The 16,012-nt window shown below is 41.9% G+C and overlaps 1 protein-coding gene across 2 annotated transcripts in view; it reads left to right on the top strand.

Annotated features, from left to right (window-relative positions):
- Positions 1 to 2,062: 2,062 nt before the first annotated feature.
- The window catches only part of Esyt2 (extended synaptotagmin 2), a 90,211-nt gene continuing 76,261 nt past the window's right edge, over positions 2,063 to 16,012 (top strand). The window contains exon 1 of one of the 2 annotated variants that reach the window (XM_028773184.1): positions 2,063 to 2,507. In XM_028773184.1, coding sequence (XP_028629017.1) covers positions 2,178 to 2,507 — 330 coding nt within the window. In that variant the 5' untranslated portion in view covers positions 2,063 to 2,177. The remainder of the gene's footprint in view (positions 2,508 to 16,012) is intronic. The other variant, XM_028773183.1, reaches the window with a different exon arrangement.

The following is a 16,012-nucleotide window of genomic DNA, read 5'->3' as shown; positions in this document are numbered from 1 at the left end:
AGGAGGTGTGGCCTTGTGGTAGGAGGTGTGGCCTTGTGGTAGGAGGTGTGGCCTCGTGGTAGGAGGTGTGGTCTCGTGGGAAGAGGTGTGTCACTGGGGGTGGACTTGGAGGTTTCAAAAAGTCCATTAGGAGCCCAGGGCTTCTCTCATCCTGCTGTCTGCAGATCTGGAAGTAGATCTCACAGCTGCCTCTACAGATCCATATCTGTCTGCATGCCACCGAGCTTCCTGCCTCTGAAACTGTAGGCCAGCCCCAATTAAATGTTTCCTTTTATAAGGTGTCTCGGTTATGGAGTCTCCCAGAAGCAATAGAGCTCTATGACACTTTGCTTGGTTTATCGCCCTTTGTCCAGCAGACTACTGCTCCCTTTCAAACATGGCATGCCTCTGAAATGCTTTAATACATATTCACACATATTCAAGGGAAAATCTTCCACAAGTGACTTTGTATTTATGTATTTGCATTTGTTTGTTCGTTCAGTACTTACTATATAACTCAAGGCACTTTTCAAATACATTGGTGAGTCAAAAAACTTCAGGTTGCAGAAAAGTGGGAACTTCGTTTTCTGTAGGTTTCAGATACTGATGGCACTGGTAGCTTTGTGTTGGTGGAAGGCAGTGGTTTGTTAATACATTCCAAAAGGTTTTTACTTGAATCATAAGGATTGTGACATGAGATCAGACACAAGAGATGGGCAATGAATGGGTACTAATGGAACAAAATATAGCCCTGGATAACTTGGCTCTGAATCTGCAATATTCCACAACTATGACTCCTCAGTTATGATTCCACAACTATTATCCTTCTGGAAATTTTTCTTAAAAATTATACCTATGTGCGTCTGTGCGCATGTGTACAGGTGCTTGCGGAGGCTAGAGGTATTAGAAGATCCCATGGGGCTGAAGATACAGACGCTTGTGAACAGCCAGATGTGGATTCTAGGAATTGACTCAGGTATTGAGTTCTTACATGGTGGGCTATCTCTCCAGATCCTCTTCAGCAATCTTTAAAGTAGATGTCTTTTTTTTCCTTCCTTACTTCCTTCTCTTCCCCTTCCTTCCTTACTTCCTTTCTTTCGTTCTTTCTTTCCTTCCTTCCTTCTTTCTTTTTTTTTTTTTCATGCAAGCTTCACATATGTCCCTTAAGAGTTTGGCCTGAAGGGGGGTGTGGTGGACCCTGGCTGCCTTTTTTAAAAAAAAACTTCATGACAACTGTGCTTTCTTAAGCTCACTGGGGCCATTTTGTTTGGAAAATCAGACTTGAAGGAGTACTAGACACAGAGGCGCCACCACACAGTAAAGTCAGAAGGCGAATTTTATTGCAGCAGATACAAAGTTCTCATTCCACATAGGCAGGCCAAGGAGACATCCTCCTATCCTAGGCACCTGCAAGTTCAAGTTCTCCGCCAGGGAGCTAGGACTGGCAAGAGGATGGTTGGCCGAAGCCCCGACTAGAAGCCTGAGGAAGCGCCGAGTACTCTGCTAAGCTGAGAAGGACTCAGCCCGCTAGCCTTCCAACTTGTCTGGGCCATTGCATCCTTCCAACACCCGCGAAAGACACGCCTCCCTCTCCTGCCCTCCCGCCGAGCCAAATCCGGGTGTGTCCATCTGGCGCGTTGCCCACCCTCTTAGAGCGCAGAGGGAACCGCCCCTACAGGTTAGCGGGCGGAGCCTGCCTGGCGTGATGGCCTCGCCAGCGGCTCATTCCTGGTGTAACGACTGGCGCGTAGCAGCACAGCAACGCTGGAGCGGGGGCGGGGCCGACCGCGCGATAACACCACGCACAGTCCATCCGCTGCCCGAGGTTCTTTTCCCAGGGCGCGGACGAGTGGGCGGGATCGGGATAGAGATTGACATCTCTCCCCGCCCAGATTCTTTCAGGGTAGGCTGTCTCTGGGTCTCTGGGTAGTTGATCCCGGTAAGGAAGAACAGGGCGCACGGTGATTGCGTCACCAAAACACTACGCTCTGCCCGAACGAGACTCTCTGCCCGAGACGCCTCGGGTGGAGGAGGGCCTTGCGCACCGTGATGACGTTGAGTCCCGCCCGTTTGAGGAGTAGAGCGGTGGCGCCTCCTGTCCCCCTCAGTGGGGCGCTGGCGCGCGGGGTGGAGTGACCTGCGGTCTGTGGGAGAGCCGCGCCCGCCTCAGCAGGGAGGAGTGCTCAGCGCGGCTGGCGATGAGCAGCGCGGGGGGCGAGGGGCCGGAGGCCGGTACTGGCCGCGCTGGGGGCCGCTCTGAGCCCGAGGCCCCGGGCAGCGCTCTGAGTGTGGACTTGCCCGGGCTGCTGGGGCAGCTGGCGCGCAGCTTCGCGCTGCTGCTGCCGGTGTACGCCCTCGGCTACCTGGGGCTGAGCTTCAGTTGGGTGCTGCTGGCGCTTGGGCTGCTCGCTTGGTGCCGCCGGAGCCGCGGCCTCAAGGCCAGCCGCCTGTGCCGCGCGCTGGCACTATTGGAGGATGAGGAGCAAGCTGTGCGCCTGGGAGTGCGCGCCTGCGACCTGCCCGCCTGGGTGAGTGTTGTCCCCAGACCTGAGCGGAGTCAGGTCCGCACCACTCTTCTCCCCTTCTTAATGACGAGTGGGGGACTCAAGCCCTAGCCCAAGTGAGTTGTCAGCCAAAGCTTGCTCCGAATCGCGGTCCGATCCGGGGTCCAGATTATGCGGACAATCTGGACCCCGGACCAAGTCAGGTGTGTGACCTTACTGCTGTCTGCCTCTCCAGCTGTCTTTACCTAAACGGTGTCTTCTGTCAGCACTCTGCCCACTTGCTTTCCTCGGTGCTTCTGGCCACCGTGGCCCAACCCGGCTCTGAGCGAGGGCCTGCATCTGGGTCTCACTTGTGTCAGCGCACCCACCTCCCCCACCTAAGTCAGGTGGCCTCATTGCTGTCCCCACCCTCATCCAGGGCGAGGTATCCTGGTCATTATCTGCTCCAACAGAGTGTCCGCTCTCAGTCCTCTTCCTGGCTTTCAGTCCTTGCCCATCGCTAGCAAAGTGCGCAGGTAGTGAATACTTCCTAACTTGGCAGTATTGGTCATTGTTAGTTGCTGGGCCTTTTCCTCCTTTCACGCTGGCAGTGACTATCGTCCTGAAGCAGACTTGGTGGGCAGATGAGCTGAGATCTCTGTTGTCCTGAATGATTCTGTAAACCTTTTGCCAGCATGGCGCAGCAGGCCTGGAAACGTCCAGATTCTCTTTTCTGATTTAAAAAGTAGTGACAGTCAGTGTGGGGAGAAGTTAATACAAAAATCAAGAAGACGCATTCATTTCTTAGTTGAGTAACATGATTGAAGTGTTCCTGGAGAGCTTATGTTAGAAGAATTGAGATGATTGTTTCATTGTTTAAAATACCAGATGGAAGACTAGGCGCTTTCATATGATCATTTAAAAGATCCAGGGTGAACATGTATAGAGGGAGATTTTGAAAGAGTGAACAGTAATGATTAAGTCACGGTATTGATTATTTTTTTCCTAAAATTGCTTTTTACTTATTGAGTATTTGAATCTATTGGAGAAGGCTTTATCATCCTTTTCACTGTCTTTCTTAGCAAGGAGCTAGTGTCAGTTTCAGATAGAAGAAAATAGTGCATATTTTAAGATAAATGTTGCATAGTATTAGGCTTGATGTAAATGCCTGTGGAAGTAGATAGCGGTAAGTTTTAGAAGGGAGAAAGGAGGAATTTAAGTGGAGGAAGAACTTGGAGAATGTTCCTCCTTTCCAGCTAGGAAACTCCTGTGAGATATGGCATAGAGTATGTGGTACAAATATCAGAAAACAACAATTAAAAAGTAAGAGTTCCCCAAATCCAGAGGAACATTATAGGCAGCATTTGGTGATGTTAGGACGGTGATGTTAGCAGCTGAAGTTAGGATGGTAATTTGAAACTTAAAATCAGCAGATTGATGGCGATGCGTAGGACAGGAGTGTTTTGGAAAATGAAAGCAACTGATATGATACACCATTTAGCTAGCAGTAAAGGAATGTATAAAAAACAGGAAGTTAGAGTAGCCAAGGTGAGAAAAAACAAGAAGCAGTGGTGCACTGTAGAATGCTGTAGTGGTATCTTGTGTCTCTGCTACACTAAATTAAATGCTATCAGAAAGCTGGTAAAAACTAGTAGTTAAATGATCAAACAGCAACATAAATAAGACTGAAGTCTTCAGGAGCAAGGTGGTGCTGACTTCCAGAAATACTTGATTATTGAGCAACTGATGTAAACTGGCTTTTAAAACATTGTTTGCAAAATGCAAAATTTTTCACAAAGGAAATAAAGTTGCTGCCATAATGAGCCAAAATGTTAGTGGAATAAAAAAGTAATTGACCAGTTTTCTTGTTTTTAGTCTTGTTTCTAATTGTTTTTCGTTTTTAGTATTAGGGTCAGACCTAAGACTTCCAGTGTGATAGTAAAGTGCTCTACCACTGAACTACATTGACAATCCTGTGCAGTTTTGTTTGTTTGGTTTGGTTGTTTGGAGACAAGGTCTCCTCAGCCACAGGTGATGGGACCACAAGTATGTGCTAACATGCTTACATGCTTATCTGGTTCCTGGGGTTTCTGGATATTGTTTTGATATTTTGTCTTAAACAAGATGTACGTGCCAAAGACTGTAATGTACATTGATGACCATGACTCAGCGTGTAGTAGAAACATGAGAAGATATGAGCTAGTATGGTACCAACTTCCGATTCCCACCATTAGATAAATTCACCCACGGTTTTTCATTTTATTTAGCAAAATGAAAATTTAAGATGGACATGGGGATAGGGACAATGCTGCACTTATATTTTAGTTGAGAACCCAGAACGTGGTACCATAAAGTGTGATTCTTTCCTGTTTTTACTACTGCCATTAAATACTGATGTTATGACTGCAAGCATAGAAACATCAACCTCTTTTGTACATTGTTGCTTAACTTGGTGAAAGTTGTTGTTTTTGTACTCACTATGTGGATTACTGAGAATGGAAACAGTCCAGTTTCTTTGGATATGTTCTCTTATTGTGTATACCTTTAGAGGGAAACAACTTTCTTCCCAGTGTTTTTCTGGAAGTTTAGGAGAATGTAGCTTTAGCCAACATATAATATCTATAATCTAAGAACAAAATAAACAAAAGAATGCATGGTAGTCTCGTGTAAAGAAAGAATAAGCAGTTGGCTTTTTTGACACTTTCAGAAAGTTTTATGAGACGTGTATCAGCTTGGTCTAGACCTTAGCTCTTTTAATCTGAGGACTCCCTAGCTCTCTGAGGACGAGCTAGATGGAGGTGCTGCTGAGCTGCTTCTTTACATTCACACCTGGTTATGCCCAGGTAGCTCAGGCTGTGCCAATTAGATTGCATTGCCATATGTGCTCTATGTGTACCAGTAACTGAGAACATAGTCTCCCGAGGTTTCTAAAAATAATCAGTAAATACCTAGGTTGATTTAAATTTACCATGTGTGTACCTATCAGCCTGTATGTTGAGGCTTTAGTTGTATTATTCTCACTTTAATTTTAAAGATGGGCCTTAGATCAAATATGAGTATTTTATAGATATGAAGTAAATCTATAAATCTAGTGTGTAGATTGGTTTGTGTGCCTATAATTTTACAATGTATTATGTGTGGTCTTTTGTATTTTGTTAACAGTTTCTCAAATCATCCTTTTTAATTTTCATGACAAACAGAAGAACTTAATCATACTGTTACAGTGAAGTATAAAAAGTCATCCTGTCTTCATATTTATATCCTTTCCAGGTAGGTGTAACTGACAATCTAGTAGATAGGCTGGTGATAGTCTCAGGTAGCATATTGTTAACTTTCAGCCAACCTGTGCAGATCTTGTCTACTGGACCTGGGATCTGAGGGCCTGAAAGAATGGAGCAGACTGCAGTGTAAAGCTGTACACAGTCTTTCTTCAGCTTCAGTGTAGTTTTATACATGAATGCAACAAAGAAAATCATCCAAGGAAGGTTGAGTTAAGAAAAACATGATCAGAAAAATGTGTAAATAAACCCCAGTAAGCATGTACTGAATATAATAGAGCAGTCCTTTCCTATAACTTTCTCAGGACAGACCAATTTAAACACAATTGCCTGGCACATAATGTAGATTGTAGCTGAGAAAGCATGAAAACAAGGCAGAAGGCCATGTCCAGGTTCAGGGTACACTGAGACTAGCACTTGGCATGTCTAGGAGCCTGGTATGGCTGTCTTCTGAGAGGTTCTGCCAGCACCTGACTCAGATGCAGATACTTCCTGCCAACCATTAGACTGAGACCAGAGGCCCCAATGGAAGAGTTAGGGGAAGGACTGAAGGAGCTGAAGCGGTTTGCAACCCCATAGGAAGAAGAACAGTACCAACCAACCAGACCCCTCAGAGCTCTCAGGGTCTAAACCACCAACCAAAGAGTACACATGGCTCCAGCTACATATGTAGCAGAGGACTGCCTCATTTGGCATTAGTGGGAGGCCAGATGCCCCAGAGAAATGGGATGCTAGAGGGGTGAGGTGGGAGTGGGTAGCTGGGGGAGCACCCTCTTAGAGGCAAAGGGGAGGGGAATGGGGTGGAGGAATTTGTGGAAGGGAGACCGGGAAAGGAGATAACATTTGAAATGTAAACAAATAAAATGGTTAAAAAAATTGTCAGATTCGATGTGAACAGTGACAATGATAGGATGTTTTGTGAGACAGAAGCCCCAGAGTCCAGCTCAGCAATAGGGAACAGTTAGAAGTTTTTCTTCTGGACCATCTTCTCTGGAGAGAATTCTATTGAGATCTGTTATGCTTTAAGTTCTTCATGTGATAGAAAGTGGAACAGTAGGATGGTGGTGGGACATGCCTTTAATCCCAGCCTTTGGGAGGCAGAGGCAGGCAGATCTTTGAGTTCCAGGGTAGCCTGGTCTATAGGGAAAGTTCCTAGACAGCCAGAGCTACACAGAGAAACCCTGTTTTGAAAAGAACAAAACTAACTAACTAAATAAATAAATAAATAAATAAGCAAGCAAAGCCTTAAAGAAAAAAAAGTGGAACAATACATCAAGCAAGGACAGTCAGTAGTGCTCCCATTGACCCTACTTACATCTTAAAGATTGAGAAATACAAGTGCTCCCACTGGGCCTCCCAGACTCTTAGATATGAGGAACAGAAGTGCCCCCAGTGGATCTGCTCAGACTCTTAGTAATAGAAACAGGAATGCTCTCACTGAACTTTACATAGGCTCTAAAGAATAAAGAGGAAATGTGTTCCTTCCTTGAGTTTCCCACACATTTCTGGCAATTTGCAGGTACCTAATTAAAAATATCCCAAGTTCTATAGACATGTAGATCTTGAGCATCGCAGGAGAAACAGTAATGTGCTCAGATATAAGTTTGTGAAATCAGAAAAGGAAACTTGCAGCATATTTTTGACTCATTCCTGTGTCACTTTAGTTTCTAGAAAACTTCCAGGCAAAATAGTACTTGTGTTGTGCCCTGTACATTTTGTGTAGCTGGAAATTGTGTATTTACAGAAGGCTGTTAGCCACTATGTAGGTGCTGGGAATCAAACCCAGGTTGTCTGGAAGAACAGTCAGTGCTCTTAACTGCCAAGCCATCTTTCCCAGTCTGAGCAGCACAGTTCTTAAGAAAGTGCTAAAGTCTCTGTAGTTTTCTTTGCACAGGATCATTTCCCTGCCATTTTATTTATAGATATCTCCTGGTTTTGCTCACATTTGGTTTTTATTTACTTATTTTTATTTCATTTTTAAATGTTAGTGTTTTGCCTGCGTATTTTTAAGTATATTCATGTGTGCAGTGCCTATGGAGTGCCAAAAGAGGGTGTTAGATACACAAGAACTGTAGTTATAGATGTTCGTGAACTGCTGTTTGGGTGCTGGAATCAAACCCAGGTCCTCTACTCTCAACCCTGAGATTTGTCAACACTACAGTTTGTCCAGTACCAAGTTCTGTAATTTTTAAAAAATTGGGTCATTTATTTTTGTTAATTTTCTTCTAGAATAGATTATATTTGAAGGAACTAGCACAGTTTATGGGTAGAGTTTTAAAACTGTTGCTTATGGGTTCATTTATTACTATCTTAGTTAGGGTTTCTATTGCTGTAACAAAACACCATAGCCAAAAGCAACTTGGGGAAGAAGAGTTTATTTCACTCACAGTTCTGTATAACAGCTCATCATCAAAAGCAGTAAAGGCAGGCACTCAAGCAGGGCAGGGACCTGGCTGGAGTCAGCAGCCGATGTGGAGGCCTTGGTGGGGAGCTGCTAACTAGCCTGTTTATTATGACTTGCTCAGCTTGCTTTCTTATAGAATCCAGGACCAACAGCCCAGGGATAGCACCACCCACAATGGACTGGGCTCTCTCCTGTCAATCACTAAGAAAATGCCTGTAGCTGAATCTTACAGAATCATTTTCTCTCGTAAGGTTTCTTTTTGGTTAACTCTAGCTTGTGTCAAGTTGACATAAAACTAGCCAGTGCACTTACACAGCTGTCTTAATTACTTTTTGATTGCTGGAACAAAACACCATGACCAAGGCAAGTTACAGAAGAAAACGTTTATTGGGGGCTTATAGTTTGAGAGGGTGAATACATGATCATCATGGTGGAGAGCATGGCAGTGGGCAGGTAGGCATGTACTAGGGCTATAGCTGGGAGCTTGCATCCTGATCCACACATTGGAAGCAGAAAGACAGAGGGCCATGGGGGGGGGGGAGGGGGGGGGGGAGAGAGAGAGCGCACATTCTAACTCTGAATGGCATAGATATTTGAAACCTCAAAACCCACCCCCAGTGACACGCTTCCTCCACTGTGGCCACACTTCCTAATTCTTCACAAACAGTTTTACCACCTGGGGAACAAGGATTCAAATATCTTAGCCATTATTGTTCAAACCATAACACCAACCTTATGAGAAATGTTCTGTGCTCCAGGTGTGCTAAGTCCTAGTAATACAAAAATGAGTATGACAAAGCTGTAAACTCAGGAAATACTACCTGACAACAATGTAGATCTTTGAAAAGTCATAATATGCATTGGCAGTTTTGTTTCCCCAGCCCCAGTATTTGTTTTCTTTTAAAAAACAGACTATTTAGCTCAGGATGGCTTCAGACTCATGGTCCCCCTTCCTCAGACTCAACAGTGCTGTAATTACAACCACCATGTCCATTTTGTTTTCTTTTAAATTCATTAAAAACTGCATATATCTACAGTGTACATGTTTCTTTCCAATACATATACATTATCATATATATATACAGTAATCAAAAACATATACATTGATCAGTTGCTAAATTGAACATATTACTTCTCATCTTTACCAAGTCACTTTTTTATAGTGAGAAAAATCTCTTAGTACTTTTCAAGAATTCCTATTATTGTTATTAATGTTGTTAGCATGATTTACAATAGACACCCTGAACTTACTCCTCCTAACTGAAATTTTATATCTTTTGATTAATATTTCTCCTCTACTCTCGTCTTGTCTTGTAAAACTTAAAAATATTATGAAAATATTTAAGGTTTCATTCTTTTATTTTGTTTCCTCATTTGAGAGTGAGTCTCATGTATGCCAGGCTAGCACCAAATCACTGTGCAGCTGAGGATTATCCTCCTGCCTCCTCCTCCTGAGTGCCAGTATTACAGGTGTGTAACACCATGTCTGGTTTGGGTGATTCTGAGGTTCAGGCCTAGGACCTTGTATAGGCTAGGCAAGCATTCTGCCACCTGAGTTATATCTCTAGCCCTAAAACAGTTTTTCATTCAGGAAAAATTAATTAAATATGTAGTCCAGGGGCTGTAGAGATGGTTCAAGATTAAGAGCACTTGTTCTCCCAAAGGATCTGGGTTTGGCCACAGGCACCCACGTGGTAGCCCATAGTTAACTGTAACTCCAGTTCCAGAGGATACTGTGCCCCCTTCTGACCTCCTTAGGCACCAGACATGCAAGAGATTCATATGCGTATATTCAGACAAAACATATAAAAAATGAATAGATTTTTAAATATTAATAACAAAAATCAGTCCATGATGTTTGAATGACCTTAATGGTAGTTGCCAGAAGATAATTATACATTAAATGAAGTTGCTGTGTATTTTTCTATATTTGCTAGTAAGTATACTAAAGATCATTTGTTTGGGAAAAGTCTAGTGTAAAACTTTAATTTTTCTGGGCTCTGAACTACTGATTTTTTAAAAGTAAGGTAGCCCTTTTATTAAGTCCTAGTTGGTAAAGTGTATGCTTCTCTCTCTCTCCCTGTCTGTCTCTCTCTGTCTCTGTCTCTCTCCTCTCTCTTTCTCTCTCCTCCCCTTCCCTTTCTTTCATTTGTTAATTTGTTCATTCTTTCTAAATGCTTTTAGGGCATTTTGTACATTCACCAAGGCAATAGCAATAATCTTTAAATCAATCTAATTGTAAAGTGTTTTCATTTCCTTTTCGAGGTGGCCTTACTTTGTAGCTCAGGCTTCCTGGAATTTACCATGTGACCCAATTTGTTTCCGAACTCAAAGCATACCTTTCACCTAAGTCTACCAAGTATTAGGATTACAGATGTTACCCACCAAGCTTGCTCAGTGACAACAAAAATTTTCTTGATAAGAATTAAAAATGTAAGGTGTATTGATGGTTATTCATCTGTGCAGGTAGTTCTAATTTTGTGCTGTGTTATTGTTAATTGTTGTTTCTTATGGATGCTTATGAATGTTTTATGGGCACTCTTTCCTGGGATGCCTCTGAGCATCTAGTTCAGAAGGTGAAAGTGTCAATGCAAAGTGAAGCGTCTCTTGTAGGTGCACCTTGTGTGCCTTCAGGTTTTTTTGTACTTGATGACTGAACTCTAGGACTAGTCTGCCCAGCAGTGCTGGAGTGAGACAAGAGTAGGACAGCGCCAGTGTCCTTCATCTGTTTGTAAAGCTGTGACTGAAACTGAGCTTGAAGCACAGGTGTTGCTTATTCAGATAGCAATTTTATTTTTTTAATTTTTAACAATTGTTGAATTGTATTTTTTCCTTATATGTTAATGGATTAAATAGGTATTTGAAACATAATTTTTCTGATGTAAGAAGAATATACCATCATTCTAGAACATTTTAAACTTTCAAGAAGAATAAATGTAGGGGGGAAAAGTAACTTTGAATCCTAATTAGTGATAACCATTACTGACATTTTGGTAGGAGATTTATATATACAGATAGAGTGCTCTACAGTTTTTAGTATTCTGGGGACTGAACCCAGGGCCTCGCATATACGAGGCACATGCTCTACTATTGAGGTACATGATGAGCTCTTTTTTAATTTTAGTATTTTTCTCCAGCTAAGTTGTTGGCCTTAAACTCAATGTGTAGCTCAGGCTGACCTTGAACTTGCTTCAGCCTTCTGGAATTATAGGTGTATGCCACTCTGTTTTGCTAGCATTTCTTAGTCTTGATATGTTTGGAGGTGAGATATATATATAATTTTGTATTATTTATAATATTTTATAGTATTTATATAGTATTTTATAGTACTTTATATATATGCATATAGTATTTTTGATACAAAATAGCTCTTGTTCTAAAGTAAGAGATAGTTTACTTTGTATGAAATACAAGTAACCATGGCCCAGAAACACGTTCAGGTTGCCCTGAATGTCATGTTTTACTAAATTAGTGGTTCATGTTTTACTGTGTAAGTAGTGATATGAACTCTTTTTTTCTTCTGTTTTGTTTTTAGTAATTGACAAGAAAAGCTGCAGCATCTTCCTTAGGGTTCAGAGCTACAGAAAACAATGTTTTCATAGCTTATTTCAAAACTACACATGCCTCTCAGGAGAACTTCATGTAGTTTCATTGTCTCGCCTCTCCTCTGCTCTTTTCCACCCTGGCTTTCTCTCCTCCACTTTCGATGGGTTTCACCTGTTTTCTCGCCCAGTCTCCAGCTCCTGGCTGAGAGGGTCCTTTTATTTCAGACTCTGGAATACTTAGGATTATAGGTGTGGTTCACCATGCCTGACTTCTTAAGAGGCTACAAGTGCAGCAAGGACAGGAGCCACCCATAGATTTCTAAAATTGTTCCTCAATTGATCCAAAACATATGCAGACAGATAATGAAGAAAAATCTGGGACATGGAGGCAAGGGTGTTTGTGGGCTTCCAGTTTGGAAGAACTGGTTGAGTGCTGTGTCTCTGCATTAATTCCTAACCTAAATTGTCACTTGTGGAGACAAAAAAGCCTTTTATAAGTTAAAAATTTGTTGATACCTGCTAATGAAGAACTATCAGAAGTTCCACCTTTGAGACTCACTTCACAAAGTGAGTCCAGACTTCATCTCTACTAGAAATTGGCATAAGGACATTCATCCAATGTATTGAAAATTGATTACAATTCCAACAGAGACTTGGGGCATTCTCATTCTCTCCATTACATGTGATTACATGAACTTTTATACCCTCAGAGTAAGTACAGTTGTAACTTGGTGTATTTACCAAGTACATTGATGGGACATCTAGTAAACAGTTTATAACCAAGTAAAGTAATCTCTTTTCCAGGTCTCTGATCTGTCTAATGACATTTTTTAACTTTTGGGTTGATGGAAGCTAGTAGTCTAAGTTAATGCATCCCAAAGTTTCAACTTGATAGTCAGAAGGCTTTTGAGTAGATACAGAGCTAGGTAATCATAGCTCCCCAGGAGACTAAAGGTAGATGTAGGTAATTCAGGCCCTTGGTGTGCCATACTCCACATTCAGGAAGTTAACAATCAGCTATTAAGCTACGGGATCGTCAACACAAGTGTGGTTTTGTTTTCCAGAGAACATCATTTTACTGTATTTTGCTTTCTCTATTGACCATTATTTTGTGGGCATTATCTTTTTAATCTTCAGAAACATGACTGATTTTTTTGAATATTGCCTGTCTTATGGAAATATTGTTTGTTTGTTTAATAGAGACATTTGAAAAACAAGAGTGTTAGATATTATGTGGTCAGAAAAGATAAAACTAGATTTTGAGTGATTTCATCTGTTCTTTTCAAGTTATAAAAGAATACTTGAGGACTGGAGAGATGGCTCAGTGGGTAAGAACACTGACTGCTCTTCCAGAGGTCCTGAGTTCAATTCTAAGCAACCACATGGTGGCTCAACAACCATCTGTAAAGGCATCTAATGTCCTTTTCCAGCATGTTTGAAGATAGCAACAGTGTATTCACACAGATTAAATAAATAAATCTTTAAAAAAAAAAAAAGGCTGGGCGGTGGTGGTGCACGCCTTTAATCCCAGCACTCGGGAGGCAGAGGCAGGCGGATTTCTGAGTTCGAGGCCAGCCTGGTCTACAGAGTGAGTACCAGGACAGCCAGGACTACACAGAGAAACCCTGTCTCGAAAAACCAAAAAAAAAAAAAAAACAAAAACAAAAAAACCTTGAGTTATTTAAAGGCTATAATGGACGATTTTTAAACATACTAGAATAACATGATAATTTTATATATAAAAGTCTAGGTGGAAGGCAGTGTTTGTTTTGAATGGTAAGACATTATAAGACACCATAGAGGGGCTAGGGAGGTGGCTGAGAGGTGAAGGGTTCTGGCTGCTCTTTTGGCGGACCTGGGTTTGATTCCTAGGTCCACAATTGTCTATAACTCCAACTGCAAGGGATTTGAACTCTATTCTGGCCTCCATAGGCATCAGGACTTGCATGCTGGGAAAATACTCACACACATAAAAATAAAGTTGCCTTTAAAAAAAAGACATGGTAGGTAGGTTTATCCCCAGCTCTTCTTATGAAAAATGACTTTTATAAAAGACATTCCCTCCACAATGAGTCATAACTCCAGAATGTTCTTCCTGTGTGGGCGATATTAAAATTTGTTTACAAGAATGTTCTCATCTCAAATAGTGGTTTTGTGTAGAACAATAAAATAACTGCTTTGGGATCTCTGATACTTGTTGGATTGTCTTATCCTTCTGTAAGTTTGTCCACGCGGCTAGTTCATGTCTTAGATGCATTGCTAATTGTGAGAAGCAACCAGCAGAGACCAAGTGCCCAGACTCTGGATCTGATCCTTGTGAGTCATACCTCAGTGAGATCCACCCTTCTTAATTTTGTGCTTTTGGATAAACCTCATCAGAAAGAGCCTTACTATACCCTGTGAGGGTGGAGTAAGGCAAGGTTCAGTGAAATGCTAGGCACAGGCAAGCAAACATGTTCTTGGGTCACCACCTGAGTTACAGTTGCAGGTCTGACTGATGTGCTCTAGCCTTCTGGTCTGAGACGCTTCTCCTACCATGTAGATACCCTTTGCTGCCTCCATTCCCACTTCAATTGGAGTAGACCTAGAAGCCCTGAAGTTTTTGTCTTCACTATAGTGTGTCTAGTTTATGTTGTTGCTAAGAATTTATCTACCAGATTTTTCTTGTACACTATTGGAAGTCGAATCTAGGATCCTTGTACATGGTAGCAAACACTCAATATCACTGGGTTATTTCCATTTTCCACTGTAGTACCTAAGAATTGAGTGTTTTGATACAGAATACATCCAACCAACTGTAATAAAAAGGACCACATAATTGGCAGAAAGACTGCTCTGAGAACTGAGAGATCTCAGCAGCAAAGCATGGCCATGTAATACATGGTAGAGGAGTTTGGCTTTAGCTGCCAGACCCTAGGTAAACATCAAATATGAACTCGGGTAGTGTTTTTTTTTAAAGACAGACTTGACAGTAACAGCCAGATGATCTGAAGATGAAGAAGAGGCCAAGTTTCATGGAAATGATGCTGAGAGGGGAAAATAGAACAGGGGTGAAAGAGAACGTGACTGACAGCTCCAGATGCAGAAATGGTGCCTCTGCCAAGAAAGATGATTTGAAAGTAGGTCACTGGAGGTCAGGGTGGGAGGTTATTAAGTCAGTTTTAAGATGCCTACCATGAATCTGCTTACTGTTTCAGTGGGTTTACCTATTCTGAATAGTTGATATAAAAATAGGATTATACAATATGTGACTTTTTGTTTCTGGTTTAGTTTACTTGGTATATTAAAATATTGTGTGGCCTCCCCTCTGTGTGTGTGTGTGTGTCTGTGTCTGTGAAGATACACGTGTGCCATGGCATATGCTTAGAAATTAAAGAACAGCATGCAGGAGTTGGTTCTACCATTTTTGTCTTGGGAATTGAATTCAGGTTGCCAGGCTTGGTAGCAAGTGCTACCCAACATAGCTATCTCACCAGCCCTTAGCCGTTTGTTTGTTTTTGAGACAGAGTTTCTTTAGTCCTGGAACTCACTGTATAGACCAGGCTAGCTTCAGACTCAGAGATCTTTCTGTCTCTGCTTCCCAACATGTACTACCACTCCCAGCTTATGTTTTTTTTTTTTTAATTACATTTTTAAGGCTGGAGAGATGAGCCAGTAGATAAGAACATTTACAGCTCTTGCAGAAGACAAGGATTTGATTCCTAGCACCCACATGGTGGTTCACAGCCACCCCTAACTCCAGGTCCAAGGGATCCAGTGGCCTCTTTGTCTTCTTTGGGCACCAGGTATGCATGTAGTGTGCATACATACACATCCAGGTGAAACATTCTTACACAGAAAGTAAAAATAAATAAATCTAAAAACTTTAAAAATATTTTTTATTAATTCTTTAAGAATTTGTATATAATTTACTTTGATCTATTTACTCTTCTCCTTTCTTCTAAATCTACTTAGCCAACTTCATGTCCTTTTTTTTTTTTTTAACTCATCAAATTAATTTGTCCTCCTCAAATACTCTTTGGGGAGGGGGACTACCCTGAACACAGTTAACCTAATAGGGATCACACCCTTAAAGAAAACATACTTCTCCTGTCCCAGCAATTAGAAACTGCTAATAACTGCTAAGCTAGGCATAGGATTTCATGCTTACCTCCCCCACTGCATGCTGGGATTTTTGAGTTTCCTGTTTGCTTCCACAACTGTTATGAACTCTTATGTGCAGCTGTCCTATTATCTGGGAAACACTTTCATTGTGGTCATTTTCAGGGAAGGGAGTCTCTCTCTCTCTCTCTCTCTCTCTCTCTCTCTCTCTCTCTCTCTCTC

The sequence above is a fragment of the Grammomys surdaster genome, unplaced genomic scaffold (assembly GCF_004785775.1).
Source record: "Grammomys surdaster isolate TR1022 unplaced genomic scaffold, NIH_TR_1.0 223, whole genome shotgun sequence".
Lineage (NCBI taxonomy): Eukaryota > Metazoa > Chordata > Mammalia > Rodentia > Muridae > Grammomys > Grammomys surdaster.
This window is presented reverse-complemented; position numbering and strand designations above follow the sequence as displayed.